The sequence below is a fragment of the Juglans microcarpa x Juglans regia genome, chromosome 2S, assembly GCF_004785595.1.
Source record: "Juglans microcarpa x Juglans regia isolate MS1-56 chromosome 2S, Jm3101_v1.0, whole genome shotgun sequence".
Lineage (NCBI taxonomy): Eukaryota > Viridiplantae > Streptophyta > Magnoliopsida > Fagales > Juglandaceae > Juglans > Juglans microcarpa x Juglans regia.
In genome coordinates this window covers 9967495-9989296 of record NC_054597.1, presented here as the reverse complement: position 1 = coordinate 9989296, position 21802 = coordinate 9967495, and the positions used below count along the sequence as shown (strand labels likewise).

The 21802-nt window shown below is 34.2% G+C and overlaps 1 protein-coding gene across 1 annotated transcript; it reads left to right on the top strand.

The window, feature by feature from the left end:
• The first annotated feature begins 17670 nt into the window (after positions 1-17670).
• Positions 17671-20294, top strand: LOC121252980 (39S ribosomal protein L41-A, mitochondrial-like). Its single transcript, XM_041152842.1, has 4 exons — positions 17671-17858; positions 18139-18294; positions 19592-19656; positions 20080-20294. The coding sequence occupies exons 2-4, from the start codon at positions 18150-18152 to the stop codon at positions 20146-20148; spliced, it is 279 nt and encodes a 92-aa protein (XP_041008776.1). The 5' UTR covers positions 17671-17858; positions 18139-18149; the 3' UTR covers positions 20149-20294.
• Positions 20295-21802: the final 1508 nt, after the last annotated feature.

The window sequence follows — 21802 nt, the reverse complement described above, 5'->3', positions numbered from 1 at the left end:
TCTTTATTACCAATTTACCATGGTGCACGAATCTTATTGCTTAATTTTGTATATGTTATTTCTTTTTGGAGAGATTAGTATTTAGTATTGTAGATCTTCTTTACATTTTTTTTCCAAGTTCGAACAAATAGGGGAAAAAACACAATAAAGGAAAATGCTTTGGCCACTAAAAGGTGGTCCCGATTTTCCCCGACTCACTTTTTTTCATTTTTTTATTTATTTTTATTTTTTATATTCTTTTTTTTTAACTTAGAGATTAAGAAAGCATTTTTTTATTGATGTTGTTCATTTTTTTTTTAACAAAAATTTATGGGTATAAAAAACTATATTAAAAAAATTCAAATGGCCTTATCGGGTGAATCTCTCGCACTACGTGTAGCACGATCCCACAATAAAATATATTGTTAACGGCTAAAAATAGCGCAACAATCCAAAAGGGGAGAAAGATCCATTCCTGGCTTCGCTGAGGTTGTCAAGCCTCGATCGGTGTTATATGGAGCCCCTCTCGGTGGTTTGGCACTGAATCTACGTCCACGGGGTTCGGGGAGGGGATGCTCCACTATAATAAGTCTGTTTTACAGTCTCTCATGACCTTACATCCTCACTATACTATAGATCTCGAAGGTTTGTCTTCTAGTAGAGATATCATCGCTGGAATTCCTTTCGTAAGGTTAAACAAGCATTTTTTTGGAAAAGTTTGGCCAAAAGTCCCTCCAAGTCATCTGGTTCCCTCCTCTTTAATCTTCTACCCTTCTTGCTTTATGTCCCTTCACCCCTTCTTTATTTCACTTCTCCTTTACTTTATGTCACTTCATCCCTCTTCCTCCTGATACTCTGCACTCTCTCGGCCTTTTGTCATTTCCCTCTTTCTTCTCATTCTTCTCTCCTGATGAGTCCCTCCCATTGGGCAGGGCTTAGGAAATACCATGAACCTTTTATATTTTTTCCCGTACAGTTGCCCGTGATTCTTAAGGAAAATTTGCTCTAAAAAGAAGACCTTGAGAATCTTCAAATATAAAATATGCAATCGAACTGATCCACCCAAGTTTGTAGAGAAATGAATTCTGGGAGGTGTTCCCTAGTTATCCTTTTTACTTCGTTAAGTGATTAAGATTTTCGAGCGCGAGATTAGGCGGCAGATGGGCTCGACAGCGTGAAGTGAGAATTTAGATCTCGTCTTGGCGAGGTGAGTGGTAGCATAGAGTGCTAGCGTAGGGCTTGGCTTGGCGAGATAATTCCAGCTCCGGCGGGGGATTGGCTCCACCATGTAAGGTGAGATCGTGGTGCTCGACTTAGCGAGGGCAGAAGATAGGCTTGATTGCAAAAAATGCGAGCGCGAGGCTCATTTTGGCAAGGTGAGTAAGAAATAGGCCCAACCACATAGAGCGCGAGCGCAACGCTCGGCTTGGCGAAATAAGCAGGAGATGGATTCGACCACATAGAGCGCGAGTGCAGGGCTCTTTTTGGCAAAGTCAGCGGGAGATAGGCTCAACCTCATAGAGCGCAAGCGCGAGGCTCGGCTTGGCTTGGCGAGGTGAGCGAGAGATAGGCTCAACTATATAGAGTGTGAGTGCGAGGCTCATCTTGGCAAAATAAGCGGGAGATGGACTCAACCGCATAGAGTGCGAACACATGGCTCGTCTTGGAGAAATAAGCTGGATATAGGCTTAACTGCATAAAGTGCATGCACGGAACTCGACTTGGTGATATAAGTGAGCGATAAACTCGATAGCATAAGGCGCGTAGCTCGTCTATGGCGAGAGATGTTCTTGATCGCGTAAGGTGCGAGCACAGGGTCGACTTGGATAGATAAGCATGAGATAGGCTCGACCGCATCGAGTGCAAGCGTGAGGATCAACTTAGTGAGATATGATCTCTACTACATAAGGTGCTAGCACGCATCTCAACTATAGTGGGAGATGTACTTGACCCGTAAGGTGTGAGCTCGGGGCTCTGCTTACTGAGATATGTTCTCTACCACATAAGGTGTGAACGCCTAGCTCAGCTATGGCGGGAGATGTACTTCACTGCGTAAGTTGCGAGCGCGTAGCTCGGCTATGGCGAGAGATGTACACCACCGTGTAAGTTGCGAGTGCGTAGCTCGGCTATGGCTAGAGTTGTGCTCGATTGCATAAGGTGCAAAGGTCAGGTAGTCGTGTGATCTCCCCACTTGTTGGGCGCTAGGAGGAGCCGAGTAGCCACTGGCCCTTCTCATTTGTTAACTCTTTGTTGAAAATAACTTAGGAGAGGCGGTCATGGCTCAAGTGTAAAAACTCTACGTTTTCTATAAGAGATGATGTCTCAGAAGTAATGTCGAGTAGCCGAAAGACTGCACTTGCACTTCACTGTGAGGCAAGCCAAGCCTCCTTAAGGCTGAACCCCTTAATGGGAAGGTAAGTAGCAGATGTTTGAATACGTTGCAAAAGTCAAACCGGTTAGTATAAATATTCTCCAATCACAAGTGCAAAATTGGCAAACTGGAATCGTTGTCCTGGAGTGCGGCGAAGATCACAGGCTTGGCGTTTGTTGGAGGAGATGCGATCCCTGGAGTAACATCGAGCAGTCGAAAGACTAAACCAGCACTTTTCCGTCACGCGAGCCGAGCTGCCTTAAGGTTGGACACCTATTGACCCTCAACGAGAAGGTAAGCAAGAGATGTTTGATCATGCTGCAAAAATCAAACCAGTTAGTGTAAATAATCTCCAATTGTAGGTGCAAAATTCGCAAACCTGAGCAGTCTTGCTGAGGTGCTATGAAAGTCTGAGGCATTATTCATTTGGTGTCTTGTTTGATGGAGATGGAGTGTAGTGAGGGTCTGAGGCGTTATCCAATTGGCTTGCAGTAGGTGACGTCTCAGGAGAGGTCGGGGTGCGTCAGGTAAAGCCTGCCTCTTCAGTCCCATCGTGGAGGTAAGTTGCCGAACAACTGAGGAGCTGGTCTGCTCTTCACCATGATGGGAGTTGAGATAAGTTGCTGAGCAGCCGAGAGCTTGACCCGCTTTCCTCGGTAACGAAGTTTGGATCCATGGCTCTCACGGGGAGGTAAGTGTCGAGCAGTTTGAAACTGAACCTGCTCCCGCCAGTTGACATCACAAGGAAGGTAAGTATAAGGTAGGCTGGCGTTGATCCCGCTCTTTGCCGTGGCAAAGATCGGGGTAAGTTGTCTGGTAGCCAAGAGGTCGGACCTCATTTCCATCATGGTAGTGATAGAGCAGACTTAAGGCAACACTCATCCCTTTGTGCCCCGTGACGAGGTAAGTTGCCGGGTAGTTTGAGACTGGACTCGCTCCCTCCTGTTGAAGCCACATGGAAGGTAAGTGTTGGGTTAGGCTGGTGCTGATTCCGCACTTCACCATAGAAGGGATAAAGCAGCCTTAAGGCGTAACCCACCCATTTAGATCTCGCTGGGAGGTAAGTAAAAGAGGCGCTTGTCTGCATGCATGTAAATGAGTTTATTCCAATGAAGAAATATTAATACGTCCGAAGGATATTCAAGTGGGGTTGTATAGCTGGTGTTGCGCGCTACATGAATCAATTATGTTAGTAAAAACAAAATTCACATAGAGAGACAGATTGGGTGTTTAGCCATTGTGACTGATTTTGCTTAGCTGAAATTGCCCACTACTAGTTGCTATTTCTTCTATTTCTTACTGTTCTTCTTCTTCTCTCTCTCTGTTTTTATTTTCTTTTTTCAACTAAGTAAATTTACTGTTGGAAAATTCGTTCATCCTTTAGTATATTCGAAGCGATGTGGACATAACCATTTCATAGAAAATTTCTTGTTCATCTTTTTCTCGAGGCGTGTACTGTGGGCAAGTTGAACACTGGGTGGTTTTTTTATTCTCTATCACGTGTACCGTGTATGACTCATGCATGATGCACATTACACATGCGCAGCACATGCATAAACATTGGCTGCCAATTTGTCTTGATGTTGCTCGTTGAGTGAGGTGGCAGGCAATGTGCTCGCCATACATGTGGCCAGGTTGCTCCCGCTCGCCATGCATGTGGTCGAGCAAGTGAGGCTGGTGGAGCATGTCGCATGGCCAGCACATTGGATGGGTCATGCAACGTGCCTTGGTGGTGGCTCATGTAGAGGCCGAGTGAGGGGTTCTCCCATGGGTCAGGGTCGAGTCGGGTTAGGTGGAGTCCTCCATTAGGGCTGTGACAGAGCTGGCCAGGGAGCTTGGTGTTGGTCGGAAAACTTGGGCGAGGTGCAATGGGCGAGGAGCTAGGGTGAGGTGCAGTGGGCAAGCAGCTGAAGGAGACCAAGCAGCTTGGGCGAGGAAGTTATAGTCTGAGTAGTTTGAGTCGTGGCTGAGGAGAGTGTTATGTACTCAGATCGGGAATGAGGGCTCAGATGAAGTTTCAGTTATGGGCAATAGAAGAAAGTAAGAAGTGAAGTATTCGTGGTAGGGATAAAGTAGAAGAAGTCTAAGCGATGTCGTTAGCTGCCAGAGATCTGACGATGCCGTTTCAATAAATAAACAAAGTGCCGCGATTTGGCCCAGTGGAGTACACATGCCTTTTTGTCTTATAGCTACTGGGAATAGAATTAGTTTGTTTGTTATTTCTCTTTCATGTAATCTCTGACATTTAGTACAATAAGGGCATCTTATCACATGAATGGAGAGGCCCTGGTCTGGTATTAGCATGCCTTTGAGAGTGCACTGTTCAATACATGGGAGGCTTTTACTCGTGTCCTTCAAATACGCTTTGGCCCCATAGCGTATGTCGACCCCATGGGGACTTTGACCCGCCTTAAGCAAACCTCAACAGTGTCGGCATACAAGACTCAATTCGAGTCTTTATCCAATAGATTAAGAGGACTTCTGGAACACCAAAAACTAAGTTGCTTTCTAAGTGGCTTAAAAACTGAAATTTGCCTCCTTATTCAAATGCTTAGCTAATTAATTTGAACGCGGCTTTCGAGTTAGCAAAAATACAAAAGGAGTATCTACTCATCTTTAAAAGGTCTTGAAAGTCTGTAAGTGACCCAACTCACCTTTTAGCAAAAAGGGGTACAAGTTTCATGGGGTACCAAGCTGATTACACCAGGCCACAGAAGTCTTTCACGCCTATTAAGAATGTGTCTTCATTACAAATGGATGAGAAGCGGAGGAAGGACCTTTGTTACCATTGCGACAAGAAGTGGAATCCCGTGCATATATGTAAATAGCCTAAAATTTACTTATTTCAAGGGTTGGATGATAAGGTGGAAGAAAAAATGGAAAAGGTGGATTTGGATTCGAAGCAGATGACACATTGGGTCCTAACTCAGACTAGTTACCAAAAACATGTAGCTAACATGAACAAGGTTGCCAGATATGAAATTAGCATTTCAAAAACTGCAAGCCCACCCAAACGTATTTACTAGTTTTTAAAACTTGCAGTTTATAAGTGGGTTTAACAAGAAGAAAAAAACCAAACAAGATGGCCTCAAACAATAAAACTACTTCAATTTAGGTATTTACTAAAGATTAACAACAGACAAGATGCGTAATCAACTTCCTAATATGTCCCTTGAAATGAAACTACAATATCAAATAATGACATGATTTGGAAAACATGTAACTATTTTATTGTGCAACTACAATATCAAATAGTGCACCAGACCACAAATTACATGTCACATGAACAACCCAAAACAACATGTTCTTCCTTGAAGGATGACTTCTGTGTGAATCAGAAACCTACGTAAAGTACCCAGAGCTCAAATTCTAAGCATCCTTTTGACAACCTATGTAGCAAAATAATATAACTTTGTAATGTACCATTAACCGAGGTACAACACAAATAATCAAGAACAATGGGGAAAAACTCTAAGAAATCACATTGACAGGTTCAGTTCCAACCAAGTTAAAACTAGTCATAGAATATATCAAGTAATACTAGTAAAATGGTAAGACTCTATCAGATCCATAGATTGTATTGTTGCTTTATATGCTTCTTTAGACATGTAATATTTGTTTTATTATGCACCTATAACACAACAATATCTCTTCCCCAACTCTCCATTTGTGGAAAAGTGTATCAATTAATTTGTGGTAAGCATATTTCAAAATATGAATCTAACACAAAAAAAAAAAAAAATGGCATAAAAAAACTTGAGAATCAAACGCAAAATATGAGTAAACTCAAATCTGGGTCTAAATCATGATTCATCATTCGCAAAACCAAAAGAATGCAAAATTTGGATATGGGTCTCATAGCCTTTTTCGTATCATATATTAGACAGAAGCTCTACTTCCTCATTCATATTAAGTTTAAACAAACACACACAAACACAAAATAAAATTGACAGAAGGCAAGCCTTCTCTCATTATCTCAAAGCTATAGATCTTAGAACGCAAAGCGAGTGGAAAATGAACCATCTTGGGGTCATCGAAAGTAAATCACTGGGCTAACGGCAAAGCTAGTCCTTGCTTGGCTAAACTTGAAAAAGTATACAGACCCAAATCAACACAAACAGAGAGAGAGAGAGAGAGAGAAAGAACCTAACCTTGGGTTCTTGATGTGGACAACAGAGAGGCCGTCGACTGGCGGAGCGACACAGTCATGAAGATGGAGGCAACGTAGCGTCGTCGGTAGAGGAAGAATGGCTAAGAGGCTAGGGTTTCGGCACAAGAGAAGAGAGAGCAGAGCATAGAGAGAGAGAGAGACTAGAGAGATCGAAATGCCGATGGTGAGAGAGACGGCTACAGAACTTGAACCTAGGGTTTTGTTGGTTCGGCAGGAGAGAGAGAGAGAGAGAGAGAGAGAGAGTGTAGAGAGCAGAGAGGAGAGGCCGAGTAGGAAAAAATTTTTCCTTATAAAGCCCAGGTAAAAACCCGAAACCCAGGTTTAAACCTGGTACCTGGATCCGGTATACTCGAATGTTTTTATGCGGCTCAAAATCAGTAATTGGAATCCAGTTATTTGGATTCGAGACTGGACCGGGAAAAAATCCAACCCAGATGAAAAGTGCTACTAGACACCTATCTACGGTCCTACATTGGAACAAAACAAAAGGAATGGATTAAATGGCTCTCAATGGTAGAATGGAGCTACAACAGTTCATATCATACATCCATAAAGACCTCACCTTTTAAAGCTCTGTACGGTTGGCTCCCACCTCGCCTATTATCCTATGTACCAAGCACTTTGTCCAACTGAAGTTGTGGATCAAATTCTGGGATCAAGAGAAAAAAATTAATGAAAAATTAATGAACTATTAAAGGCCAACCTCTAGTGGGCTCAGAATTGGACGAAAGTTTTTGCAGATCCAAAGAGGAAGGAGAGAAGTTTCAAAATTGCTGAATGGGTGTACTTACGTTAACAACCCTACCACCAAAATTCAGTCGCGAGACGCCGCAATTTGAAATTATCACCTAGGTTTTTTGGGCCATTCCAAGTGCTACAGAAAATAGGCATCGTAGCATACCGTCTGAGCTTTCCACCCTCAACCCAAATACATCCCATCTTCCACGTTTTGCACTTGAAGATGAAGTTAGAAGCTCACATTTAGCCATTACCAACATTCCCACCCACCGATAAACATGGGGATCTTCAACCCGAGCCGGAGGTAATGATAGATTGATGTCTGAAAAAGCATTAGCACAGAGCAGTTACGGAGGTGTTTGTCAAGTGGTCTGGGGACCGTCCGACAATAATAGTTGGGAGTTGTTGTGGAGGCTTCAGGAACTCTATCCACACCTCGTTGGCAAGGTTCTTTAAGCAATGGAGAATGTTATGTGCTCAAATAGGAAAAAGGCACTGATGAAGTTTCAACTCTTGGCGATAGAGGAAAGTAAGAAGTGAAGTGTTCGTGATAGGGATAAAGTAGAAGAAGTCTAAGCGACGTCGTTAGATGACAGGGATCTGACATGTCGTTTCAATGAATAAACAAAGTGCTTCGTTTTGGCCTAGTGAGTACACGCACCTTTTTGTCCTGTAGCTAGTGGGAATAGAATTAGTTAGTTTGTTATTTCTCTTTCAACTTTTTGAAAATTAAATTTGATACCTGTCCTGTAATTTGTAAAATGGTGTTATTTTTATAAAATATTTTACTAAACTATTCTTTATTTTAAAATATAATTATGTAATATATTATAAAAAATGATCCGTGTTTATCATTTTTCATATATACGTTGCGGGATCATGACGATGAGAAGCTATTCAAATAAAAATGAAACAAATCAAGCTACATTGTAAATAATTAATTGCAAAAGATTAAAGAAAGAATGACTTGGGTTCCATCGATCATGCTGTCAAGCTGCAAATCAGCCATGGCCATGATGGGCTTAATCAGACTCAATCCACGGAGTCCATTTAGATGCTAAAAATATTTATGATCTGAATTTATCTATGAATAGTAATGAGTTAAGATATTTGAATAAATTTTGTGTGTTCTATTGAGATGTATTTGGATATATGAAATAGGCTGAAATATGATTAACTTTTTTTATCGAAATTAAAAAAGTAATGAATCTCATCAATAATTAATTTGTTGTTGTAGTGATAAAATAATAATAAAAGTCCTATCAATAAATAGTGATAAGTTAAGATAAAAAAAGTGAGAATATTTCAAATGAAATAAGTTGTGCTATGATGAAGAGTATATCAATCCCTACGAAACTATTTCAGATGATTTGAAATCATTTTAGTATCGGTTTATAGACCATCTCATCTCATCTTAATTTAACATCCAACATCATTCAAACACAAATACTTTTTAATTTCAAATTTTCATTTAATCACCTAATCATTATAACTTTTCCAAACTTCCAAACAAAATCCTAAAAATGATTAATTTTTTCAAATCGTAAAATAAAAATAATATGAAAAAATGATTTTCTAACAATATTTTAACTTTATAATATTTTTATTTAATTTTTTCTTTCTCCTATCCCAAAATCTCATAAAACATGTTAACTCATATCATCTTATGTGTGCAACCAAAAGAGGCCTACCGCCTAAGTGGCTTCTTAATTTGGCTTTATTCAATGAGTAATGCTAATGCAGTTATGGAATACGCAAACGCCATACAGACGCTTTGAAAAAGAATGAAATCTATTATTAAAAAAAATTCATGTGAATTCAGTATTTATTTATTTATTTTAAGTAATTATATGGTATTTGTATATTCATGACTGTAACTATCATTTTTCTTATTCCATTATTTTGACTAAAATAAAAACAAAAGTTTTAGTACTATATTTGTGTACCCATAAAAATTGATGCATGTACTTAATGGAACATATCCTTTGTGTTGGTGTCTAAAGTCATTTGTTTTTTAGGTTTTGTCGGTAATAGCCGCTACCACTATATTTGCAGCTTTAGAGGTTAGAACCAGCATGTAATTTTTTGTATCTACAGCTTTAGAGGTTACAACTCTTTTCACAATCTTTTTATAAAATAATTTATGAAAAATATTTAATTTAAAATATAGTTATATAAAAATTTATATAAAAAAAATTATACTTGTTGAAACCTTTCGCAACTCAGGCCTAATTTGTTTTCAGAAGTCATCTCATATTATCTAATTATTACAATCTTTTTAATTTCTCAAATAAAATACAAAATACAATTTAATTTTTTTAAATCCAAAAATAATAATATTTTATTCAACTTTCAAATCTCATATAATCATCTGATAAACAAATTAGGTGCATGTTTAAAATTGTGGTGAAAAATATAGTTTATAATTTTGTAGATTATCACAGCTTATAACTTAAGTGATAAGTTATACTATTAAAATGTTATTTACTATTTGATAACTATATGTTTAAAATGCTTTCAAACATATTACTTTTATTTGAAAATAAATTAAAAAAGAGCTTTCTAATGTGGAAATGACGATCATTTTATTTTTTAAAAGTTATAACCATATCTTTCAAAATTTAAAAATTGTAATTATCAAAACATTTTATAAGTATTTTTACTTATTGACAATCTTTTCAAAATTTAAATTATATTTCAGATTATTTAAAAAACATATTTTTAAACGTAATTTTTAACTTATTTGATTTTAAAAAGTAATTCAATACGTAACATTCAAGAATCTAATCTTTTCATTAAAGATTTTTTAAAACTATTACTGCAACCCAAACTGGCCTTAGATCACATAATTGGCTGCTTAACTTTTGTTATTTAATATAGAATAATGCTCTAGAGCTGCCGCTCCCATGTATTTTCATGTATTTTTTCTTAGTTCTTTTTTTATATAGATTTTTTTAATAATTTTAAATATTTTGAAAAAATTAAAAAAAATTATAATATTATTAAAAAATAACTTCTTAAAAAATAGATTTTTTATTTTACTTCATGATTAAGGAATTATTTTTTAATATATTTTTTTACTTTCTAATTAAGAAAGTGTTTTTAATAATATTTTAAATTTATTTTATTTTATAAAAAAAATAAATAATATTAAAAAATTTTATATAAAAAATAACTTTAAAAAAATATATAAAAATAGCTCAGCGGAGCACCAGCGGGAGCTATATAACGTGGAGCTTCTGTTTTATTCGTACGGTTTGCGTGTGTGGTTGGACAAGTGTATAGTTTTTTCTGAAATAGGACAAGTGTATAGTCGATACTTGGTAGGTCAAAGCACCAGATCCTAGGTCATCTAATTGTACACTTCCTATGAATTTAGAGATTTAAAAACCCTAAATAATACAACCAGTTTTTAGGGATCAACCACTTGTCAATAATCAATACTCTTATTTTTGTCCCGTATTATGAGAGTGCGTTTAGCTATTGAATTGGGTTAAATTGAATTTGATAAAATATTATTAAAATATTATTTATTATTATTATTATTATTATTATTTTAAAATTTAAAAAAATTAAATTATTTATTATATTTTATGTTGAGATTTGAAAAAATTATAATAATGAATTGAGATGAATTATATTTTCAAACGAAGCCAGAATCTACACGAAATTTGTCCTCGGCTCGTGTTTATCTCCAAGAGACAAGGATTTATTATATTAAAAAAATTAATTATTAAAAACCTTTTTAAAAATAAATTTATAAACGTGACATGATATCATAGGTTATAATGATTTTTTTTTTATATAAAATAAATGTCATGTTGTGATACCATCCTCTAATTTTTATTTTTATTTTTATTTTATAATATATGTAATATGCTTGCAGAATAAAGGGGGCATAATGTACGTAAAAGAAGTATATATAGAATTAATTATGCATGCATGTACCCATGCATTAGAATTATCATTAAAAATCACAGCATTTAACATGCATGTTATTGCACTTGAGGAATGCAGCATATCATCATGTCACACGTACCATGCATTTTTATTAGATCACTTGGAAAAGGATTCGGATTCAATTTTTTACATATAATATAAGCTAAATCAGACTATTGCTTTTCGTCGGAAGTAATTTTATTTTTTATTCTGAATTTTTCTTCTCAATCATATCAATTGATATCGTGCATTTTAATTAATTTTATACATAAATTATTTAATATAAATTATATTAATTAGTGTGAGTACTAAAAATGCTAAAGTCCATACTAATTAATTATATATATATGGAAAATGATAGGGATCCTGTTTATTTTCCCGATTGCCTTTTTTTTTTAGTTTTTTTTTTTTTACATAGTATTAAGAAAATGTTGTTTAATAATATTATGAATTTTTTTCTTTTTTTTAAATATTTAAAAATGTTACAAAAATGATGTAAAAAAAATAAAGTTTTAAATATTTTTTGTTTTTTTCATATCATTTTTAACACTTTTAAATATTTTTAAAAAAAAAGAAAAAAAATCATAATATTATTAAATAATATTTTTTTAATCACCAAGTAAAAAAAACACTAAAAACAACATTGGGAAAAATGAAAGGATTCCGGGTGGGATTCCTAGCATTGCCCTCTCTCTCTCTCTCTCTCTCTCTCTCTCTCTCTCTCTATATATATATATATATATTATTCATGATCAGATAGTTGCTGATTTTAAGTCCATGCATGGCATGATCCAACTTCTAATAATCAATTAGTCGTGCAATGCTAATAACGTAGGCCCATTTACCAGACTAAGGACCTAATTACGGTTGTGTTAGGAGTCTTAAAATAGGTTGTTTAGATGTTATATATTAAATTACTTTTTAATTTCAAATTAATTAAAAAGTACATTTGAAGAAATAATATCATTTTTTGAAACGTACTTTTTTAGATAATATAAAATGTAATTCGAATTTTTAAAAGCTTGTTAATGAATGAAAATATTCATGCAACTTTAAGATAGTTCTTACTTTCAATATATGATCATAATCTTTAAGAATAAAACAAATTTTCATTTCTACTTCATAAAATAATTTTTTAATTTATTTCCAAATAAATGTAACATGTTTGAAAGTATTTTAAACGTATAGTTACTAATTAGTAAATAATTTTTAATTGTATAACTTATTACTTAGTGTATGTTTGGAATTGTAGTGGAAAATATAGCTTATAGCTTTAGGGCTTACTCCTAGTAATAAATTCTACTATTAAAAAGTTATTAACTGTTTGATAACCATATGCTTAAAACACTTTCAATCATGTTACATTTGTTTGAAAATAATTTAAAAAAGTACTTTTTGAGGTAGAAATAATGATTATTTGAACTTTTAAAGATTATGATCATATTCCTGAAAGTTTGAAATTTAAAATTATTTGAAAGTTGTATGGGTATTTTCATCCATTAACAATTTTTTTTTTAAATTCAAATTACGTTCTGCATTATCTGAAAAAACACTTTTAAGAAAATTCATCAAACATATTTTTTAGCTTATTTGAGATTAAAAGTGTTTTAATATATAACACTCAAATAATCTAATTTTTCTATTAAATAAATTTTAAACTTATTTAAACATTTTTAATAGTACTACAGCAATCCCATATAGACAATTAAAAATATTGTTTTATTGAGATGAGATGTTTTATTGAAAGTTAAATAAAATATTGTTAGGATATAATTTTTAAGTATTATTTTTATTTTAGAATTTAGAAAGATTGAATTGTTTATTATATCGTTGTATGAAAATTTTAAAAAGTTATAATAATAAAATGAAATGAAATATTTTGTGCATCCAAACTCACTCTAGTCGGCCTCGTTTGCATTCAAAATCCATCTCAACTCATCTTATCTCATCATTACAATTTTTTCAAATTTTCACATAAAATATAATAAACAATTTAATTTTTTTAAATTTCAAAATAACTTTTTTAAATTCTCACATAAAATATAATAAATAATTCAATTTTTATTTTATTATTTACAAATCATCTCAATCCATCTCAACGCATCTATGAACCCAAACTATTCCTTGACAATAAACTCTAAACTTATAAACTATATTCCTCCAATCCTAAATCTGTACAGCTTGCATGTGAACCATCTCTATCTTAGTTGTCCGTGAATTTTCTGACATTTTTCATATTTTATCTCGAACATTACAAAAACTAGTAAAAAACTAGCACGTTTGGTGAAAACGATGTAAATATAAGATATAAAACATTCGGGTGTGGAGCAAGAAAGAAAAAATAAAAACAACGCACTGATTTCTAAAATACTATTTAGTACATTGTTTTTATTTTTTTAAAAATATATTTAATAAAATATTTGTACTAGTTATTACTATAAAAATATTTTTTAGTAAATAGTACAGTGCATGTTGTCCGGCGCAAATCTATTCCAGGAAGCATAAAATCCTGTATTTTGTAGGGAACTTAATATTAAAGGACTCATTCAGAATAATTGTTCATCTCCATTTTCCTATGAATATTTTTTTAATTAATTTAATGTCTTGGACAAATCCATCTCGATCATAGGTTCAGGACTCATTTTTTATCTAATTATTACAATAAATAATTTAATTTTTTCAAATTTTAAAATAAAAATAATATTAAAAAATTATATCCTAATAATATTTTATTCAATTTTCATATTATCGCATTTGTATAACCAAATGAGGATTCTCCAGAAATTTTTGTCAGATCTAAATTTGAGACACATTTTTATTAGGTGAGGCTTGGATAATGAGTTGAGATGAAAATTGAATAAAATATTATCAGAATATTATTATTATTTTGGTATTTGAAAAAGTTAAATTGTTTATTATATTTTTTGTAAAAATTTGAGAAAGTTGTAATGACTAGATAAAATGGAATGAGATGACCATCAAGATGGTAGCTCAGTTGGTACGAACTGATATTTAATGGTTTCGAGGTTAGGAATTCAAGCTAGGACATAAGTTGAAATCACTTGTGATAGTAAAGCCTGACATTTGGACCATGTGATGGACTTTGGATCGACCGGATACTTTGGAAGTGTTGTGGTAACGGGCTCGCCCTTACAGTAGCTATGGCTCAAATCGGACATTCCACAGCTGGGAGGGGCTCCTATGGTCACACCCAGGGATAGTTGTTAAACTGGTCACCCCTACCTCCTCTTTTATTAAGAAAAAAAATAAATAAATAGGATGAGATGAATTGAAATCAACTCTAAATAAAAAGGAGGAAGTCCTTGTTTGTTACACAGTTCAAACTATCTCATCTTATTTAAAATCATTACAACTTTTTCAGATTTTCACACAAAATATAATAAACAATTCAACTTTTTTTAAATACCAAAACAAAAATTATATTCTAGTAATATTTTATTCAATTTTTAACTTTTATCTCATCTTATCTGTATCACCAAACTAAGCGGTATATGAGATAATAAAAACATTGGTCATATTAAAAACCAAACCAACCCAAATTATAATAAACAGCTACCTAGCTCTTTGGTCATATTAAAAGAAAAAAAAAAGAAAAAAAAAGGAGAGTAAGTTTGGTAAAACGGTTTACATATATTATATGAGATAATAAAAACATTTGTGTTGAGCAAGAAAAAATAAAACATAACACATGCATCATGGACCCAACAACTGATGTTTTGAAAAAAAGATGGATTTCTAATGATAAAAAATTTATGACATTTTTCTTATTTCAAACTTTATTCAATGGGAGTGCACGTGACAAGTACCAACTATAATAAACACTTCACATAATGTAAATTTGTTTTCATAAATATGTGACATAATAAATAAATAAATGCGTCTAATTAATTAATTGAGATTTAATTCAACAGAAAGTTTAGAGCTACGATGGCAATAGTGTCATATAGTTTGGTTATAAATGACATTACGACAGACGCCGAGTTTTGTCGGGTTGGGCCAATGCTGGGCTTAGTGCAGAACAAGGCTCGGAACTTGGAACAGTGGGGCCTACCTACGAAGTCCAAAATTAGGTGGAGCCCTCAAATGGACCCCACGCCCAAGGAAAGCGGACAAATGGGCCCAGCGAAAGGAACTTGATAGTTAAAGTCTTTTTGGCCCACGAGAGATGCTACCTGCTTCCTCGTGACTCATGACGTGAGCGGAGCGCCTATCTGAATACATTACAAGCCAAATAATAATAATAATAATAATTAATTATTAGTTAGTTTTTGGAATATAAATAATGAAGATATTTGATTGGCCGGCCGCTCATGTGATTTTTTTTTACACAAAAATTGTTTGTGAATTTTTCAAATCAAATATAGTCAAATTTCTTAATTGGTAGCCTCGAGAACTCAAATGATGGATCTTAAAAGAACATCTATCTAACTTATTTTCTTGTAATATATATAGTGTGGGACCATAACAATAGCCAAAAATCACTTTAATGTGGACAAACAAAAATTAGTCCATTTGTTCTTGTCCAAAATATTACCATGATCAACTTGTTTAATTTCGAATGATAGTTGCTGAGGATTTTAAGGTCTCGTTTAGATAGTGAAATTAGATGTGATGATTTGTGAATAGGGGTTAAATTGTTTGAGTTGAGATGTTTTGGTAAATGATTGAAACAAAAAATTGAACAAAAATATTATAAAGTTAAAATATTGTTGTAACATAATTTTTTTAATATTATTTTTATGTTGGAATTTGAAAATTTTGATTTTTTTTTGGGTGTTTTATTTTGAAGTTCAGAAAAATTATAATAATTAGATACAAAAGTTGAATATTTGAAGTTGAAAAGTTTTTTGTTTGTAGTGTTTGGATATTGAGATAAGATGAGATGAAATAAGATAAAATGCAATGTTTTTGTTATCCAAACTAAAATGTTCTATGGGATCACTTACTTTGGTACCATATGCAAATAGCAAAACCCACACCATGCAACAATGCAAACCAACTCTGCAAACTCAGTTTGGATTGAGAGGGGCCTCAATCCATCTTATTTAATTATTACAATTTTCACAAATTCTCATACAAAATATAATAAACAATTCAACTTTTTCAAATTTTAAAATAATAATAAAATTAAAAAATAATATTATAACAATATTTCATTCAATTTTCAATTTTATCTTAACTTATCTCATCTCAACTCATTATCCAAAGCTAACCGTTTTGGCATTTCTTGTGTTTTATTATGAGATACCTGTCTAATTTTAATACGAATCGAACTCAAGTCATTCTCGCTAAACTATGAAAAATATAATTATCATTTTTTAATCATTAAATTATTGATGTCAAGCACTACCTCAAAAAATAACAAAAAGACGATAATTAGAAAGATGATGAATAATATATCTCACAAATTAGATGTAAATTGATTGGATTCTCTCTCATTTCTAGTAAGGATGTGGAAAGAATCTAAAAATTTGACTCTAGCACCATAGTGTCAGAGTTAGAATTTTTTTTTCTTTTCTTTTAAAGTCGAAGTCGAATTTGCTGTTTGATCAAATCCGGCTTATACTTTCGATCCCGAAATTAGTATACATGGGTTATAAAAATATGTATTATTTATAGGAAAACTTTTGTTACAGTGGACTTGGAGCACACCCTTGTGCGCAAAGACCTGACGAATCCCATGTGGAAAATGATACGGTGTTTCAAGTGGGTTTCCTAAATGGTGCATTTCGTGTTTTGTTCTCCCTTCCCCCGATTCCCTCCTCCATTCTTACTCTCCTCCATCTCCCCCTCCATTCTGGATCTCCTTCATCTTCGCTGTCCCACAACCCGATGTAGTCACCACTACATCGGGTTGTGGTGATATATTAGTATGTGTTAATTATATATGATCATATGATCATATGATCATATGTATATATATGATCATATGTACTATATTAGTATGTGTTAATTATTATAAAATAATATACTTATACTATAATATAAATAGATTAGTAGTCTAATATATGTAAACATTATGATATTACTACCATATAATAATATGTAATTGTCTAGTATAATAACGTATAATACTATAATATAATAAAATGTAATTAGATACTAAGAATTAGTAATTATTACTAATTAATACTAACAATTAAATTTAGTAATAAAAAAAAATTATAAAATCCATAAAAAAAAAAAAAAAAAAAAAAAAAAAAAAAAAAGAAAACCTATGCTTGAAACAAAGATTAAAACAAATTTAGAGTTTAAAAAAATAGGGTTTGGTTTAGGGTTTTAGGAAAAAAAGCCCAAAACATAGTTTGGGGGGGAAAAAAAGGTTTAGAAGTCCAAAACCGCAGCAGCCCAACCCAGGACGAATTCAGGATTAAAACGGCGTCGTTTTTCTCAATCTAAACGACGCCGTTAGATTAGGTATCCCTAAATTAGTAAATTGCAAGCGCCTCCCGTCCCCGGGCGACCTCTCTAAAATCTCTCTCTCTCTCTCTCTCTCTCTCTCCTCCCGCCGTCCCTCTACGCGTTCGCAGCTCCCCTCTTCTGCCTCGGCTGGGTCGTCCTAGCCTTCAGTCACCGGCCACCACTGCACCTTGCCGTCGGTTCCTGCGCATCCAGAAGTCGCCGGCGTCTCCGCTCTCGGTATTTTTCTCTCTCATCACTGCCCTAGGGAGTGCGGTTGTGGATTTTCCAGATTGTGTATTAAATACCAGTAAAACAATAGTATGAGATTTTATAGAAAGTTCCCTTAGTTCCCATTGCTGTATCAGTTGCCTCCTTTACATGTTTTCAATGGGTATGGTTGAGATACGACATTATACCACCGTTAGTGCTCTAACCATTTCTATCAGTTTCTTTTGGTATTTATCCTTCTGTTTTTGGTTAATTCTATATGGTATTTAATTTGTTTACCTCCATTTAGGGTGAAAGAAAATGCCACTGGGGTTGATCTTAGGCTTAGGACGGGCATTTCGAAGAAAGCGGACGTCATCCCTTGACATTCTCTCTTCAAAGAGGGCTCCACGTGATTACTACAAGGGGAAGAACTGCAAGCCCACTGGATTCCATACCCGCAAAGGTTTGCCCATATTACCATTCATACACAGTAATTTGAATATGTAGTTTATTGATTCATTGAACATTTAGGTTTTTGCACACCACAAGTCTTAAGTTTCAATGGTTTTTAACTCCTCGCTTTCTTCCTTCCTCGTTTTGTGTGGGAAATCAAATGGTAATTGTTTAGAAAATGGGAAGAAGCAAACCCCTAAAAAGACTCTGAAAACTTCATAAAATGGGAAGGACATTTGTCTAAAAAATAAAAAGTTCCAAGTGCCATTTGCCAAGTCGAATCCACTAATTTTTACGTGAACAATGATTTTCAAGATGGTACCCATACCTCAGATCTGTTCAATCAGCTTCTTTCCAGAGAATTGAAATGTGCTGAATTGAACTGAATTCTGAAGTGAAAATTTTATATATTAAATATGGGAGAATTTTCTAATAAGCTCTAACTCAAATGACGCCTTTTGCTCCACCCCTCCCAAAATAAGAACATGGTGGGCTGTGATGTCACAGATTTTAAATGCATTAGGTATGCATGTACTTTACCAATCGAAATAGAGAGAAATCAGGAAAGATTCTATTATTGATATGTTATTACTTACAAGCAAAGTAAAAAGAGAGAAATCAGAACAGATCATCTCTAGATCCAGCTGCCTACCCCTGGTGTTCCCCCTCCTGCCTTTCTTCCCAATGATTCTTTCATCTTTTTCAGTAAATGGGAGATAGCCAATATGTGATACCCCATATGATAAGAGGATAAGGTAGGTGGTGTATGGGATCCCACGTTGCTTGGGAAGGAGAAGTGATTGCTCTTTATAATGTTTCAATGGGGTTCCAATTGTATTATTGACTAGTCCTTTCGGAGTATAGGCCATGTGGCTTGGGCCTTCCATTGGGGCATTACACAATAACATTCTGAGTTGTTTCTGTGACCTCTTTGACCATCTCTTACCTAATTGGTGACCTCTTTGACCATCTCTTACCTAATTGGTGACCTCTTTGACCATCTCTTACCTAATTGGTACCATGTATTTGGAAATACTGCGTGTAGCAAGAATTCCTGTAGTGCTGGAGCATGCTATATGATTCTTTAATTAGTACTAAGATAATTCTTTGAAGAGATCTTTCCTTTTCCCACAGGAAAAGGGGGGAGGTTGTGGTGTGGGGGTTGTATTAGTGTAATCCAGACATGCTGTTTCTGAGTAATTTCATATAAAGCTACAACATCTAAATGAAATGTATAAAGTGCAGCATATGAGACATGTTAGGTACTTCGTTTGCTTCTATTTTAATGCATTTAAATATTGGTGCAGGTGGATATGTTGTGATGAATGAAAAGCTTCCAAATTATGTAGTTCCAGATTTAACTGACTTCAAGGTAGCCATTCCTTAAACTTACACAATTTATGTGTATATACTTGGATGTTGTGTTTTGTATAGGGAAAAGTTTTGAATGGGGGGATGTGCCCCCTGAAAGGCTTGTTGAGGCTTCATTTTGATTGTTACTCAAAACATCCAACATATATTTTTTTGATTGGCACTAATCCCAGGGGTGCACGGGCCCTTGGCAAAAAGTTTCCCGCAAGTGCACATCGAGTAATTCGAGGGGAAAATCCCCCCAATTTGATGGCCTCTAGAGATTGTTTGCACCTAAGGGGATTTGAACCTTAGACCTAGGGGGAGCATACCCCCAAGCCCAAGCCCAACCCCTAGGGGTTCAAAACATTCGACATATATCTTGCTTTGTTTTCCTTTTTAACACTACTAATTACCATCTCATGATCCTTCCCTTTGAGTGCAGCTAAAGCCATATGTCTCACAGTGCCCAAGAGAAGTTAAAACTACGGATGCAGCTGATGCAGCAAAATAATTCAAACCATGTAAACATAACTATAATCCCCCCCTTTCTATGCTGGCGATTTTGTGATAAACTAGCATGAGTAGTTCTGAGAAATATATAGATCAATTTGGATGTTACTTCGCAGATTATTAATTGTATGAACACGTTTAGTACTTTTACCTAATAATTTACACAGCTGTCACTCTTAGCTGCCTAGCATGAATGAGGTTCAATTTCCGAAATCTAATTCAAAGGTGTTGCCAAATTCCATTTTTACAGCATGCGGCATTTTCTGTGAGCTATTAGTATCGAAGCAAGAATTGCACACGGTACGTTCAAACAGATATGCCAAATGAACACAGTGTCACTTTGTAAAAGTTGAGAGAATAAAAGGATTGTATGTTTTTTTACCAAAATATAATTCCCATTATATATAGCTTTTGAATGATTATTTGGAGCTGCCATGTTGATATTCTGTCTTCCGCCGCTTTTATTACAACTTTTTTTTCCTATTTGATTTAGAACTTTTTAAGTGTTTTGTACCTGCTTTGGAGTTGGTACTTCGTATTCCCTCTTCAATTAATAGTAGTTTTGTTTTGTTTTTTGTTTATACCGAAGTATATTTTACTTGTTTGAAGACTGTTATGAACTACAACTTTTTTCTCATCTCAAATGCCTCCTTTAATTATCTTTCACAATTGCCTCCTTAATCTTGTCATGGAACAGGCCAACGGCAGGGAGTTGAAGCCATGACTTCTTATGTTTGATTGTGTGTCGGTCGCCGCCCAGTGGCCCATTTGTAATTAAACCATGTGGGCTTTGGCCCAAGCGACTTGGCGACCCCTCCCTCCCTGATATTTTTTTTGGTTAAAAAAATTCTTTACGTGAAAAATAATGTTATTAATTTTAGAATTATAAAATAGTAATTTTCCATGCCACGTGTTATCCATTAACTAGAATGTGCATGATATATAACATTTGTCATAGCACAATGGACTATTCCTAAACAGAATATTTAAGAATCAAATCTCAATGGAGACAAAACCATTGTTATTACTCTCGTACCGTATCATACTGGTCATTGGGCCTGTATAGGTATCATATACATTTTGTACTGGTCCAAATGTCAGCTGTACCTAATATTTTGACCTGTACCGGTTGATATTTCGGCCTTTAATTTTTTTGTTCAAATTATAAGCTTATTTTTTGATCTCCAATTCATACTAGATTATTTATAATTTATATATATATATATTTATATATAATTTATTTATATATAGACTATTATTTTAAAACATAATTTTTATATATAATTTATTTATATATCGACTATCTCGTAACGGTACATGAAATGGTATCGGTATTAAAATATTTTATTTCAGTGCCTTGACTAGTATCGCATCCGGTATAGTATTCAAAACATTGGACAAAACACCAGAGATTATTGGCAATTATCCCTATATATATATATATATATATATAAATCCATCCATGACTACTAAGATAAATATTTGGTTCATACTGATAATTAAAATAAATTTAAAGATTAATTTTTTAATTAATATACTTTAATGACATCTTAGCAAAGCAGTACTTGTCAAACTAATAACACTCTTAAGACACAGTTACTTGCAAGGCATGCTCGTCTTATAGATTATACAGTTCAGTGATGGTTTTAATGTCT

Excerpts from the sequence above, each read along its gene's own strand:
- LOC121252980 (XM_041152842.1), top strand. The coding sequence starts at position 18,150 with ATGCCACTGGGGTTGATCTTAGGCTTAGGACGGGCATTTCGAAGAAAG. Across the intron at positions 18,295-19,591 it reads TGGATTCCATACCCGCAAAG|GTGGATATGTTGTGATGAAT; the intron begins GTTTGCCCATAT and ends ATATTGGTGCAG. Across the intron at positions 19,657-20,079 it reads CAGATTTAACTGACTTCAAG|CTAAAGCCATATGTCTCACA; the intron begins GTAGCCATTCCT and ends CTTTGAGTGCAG.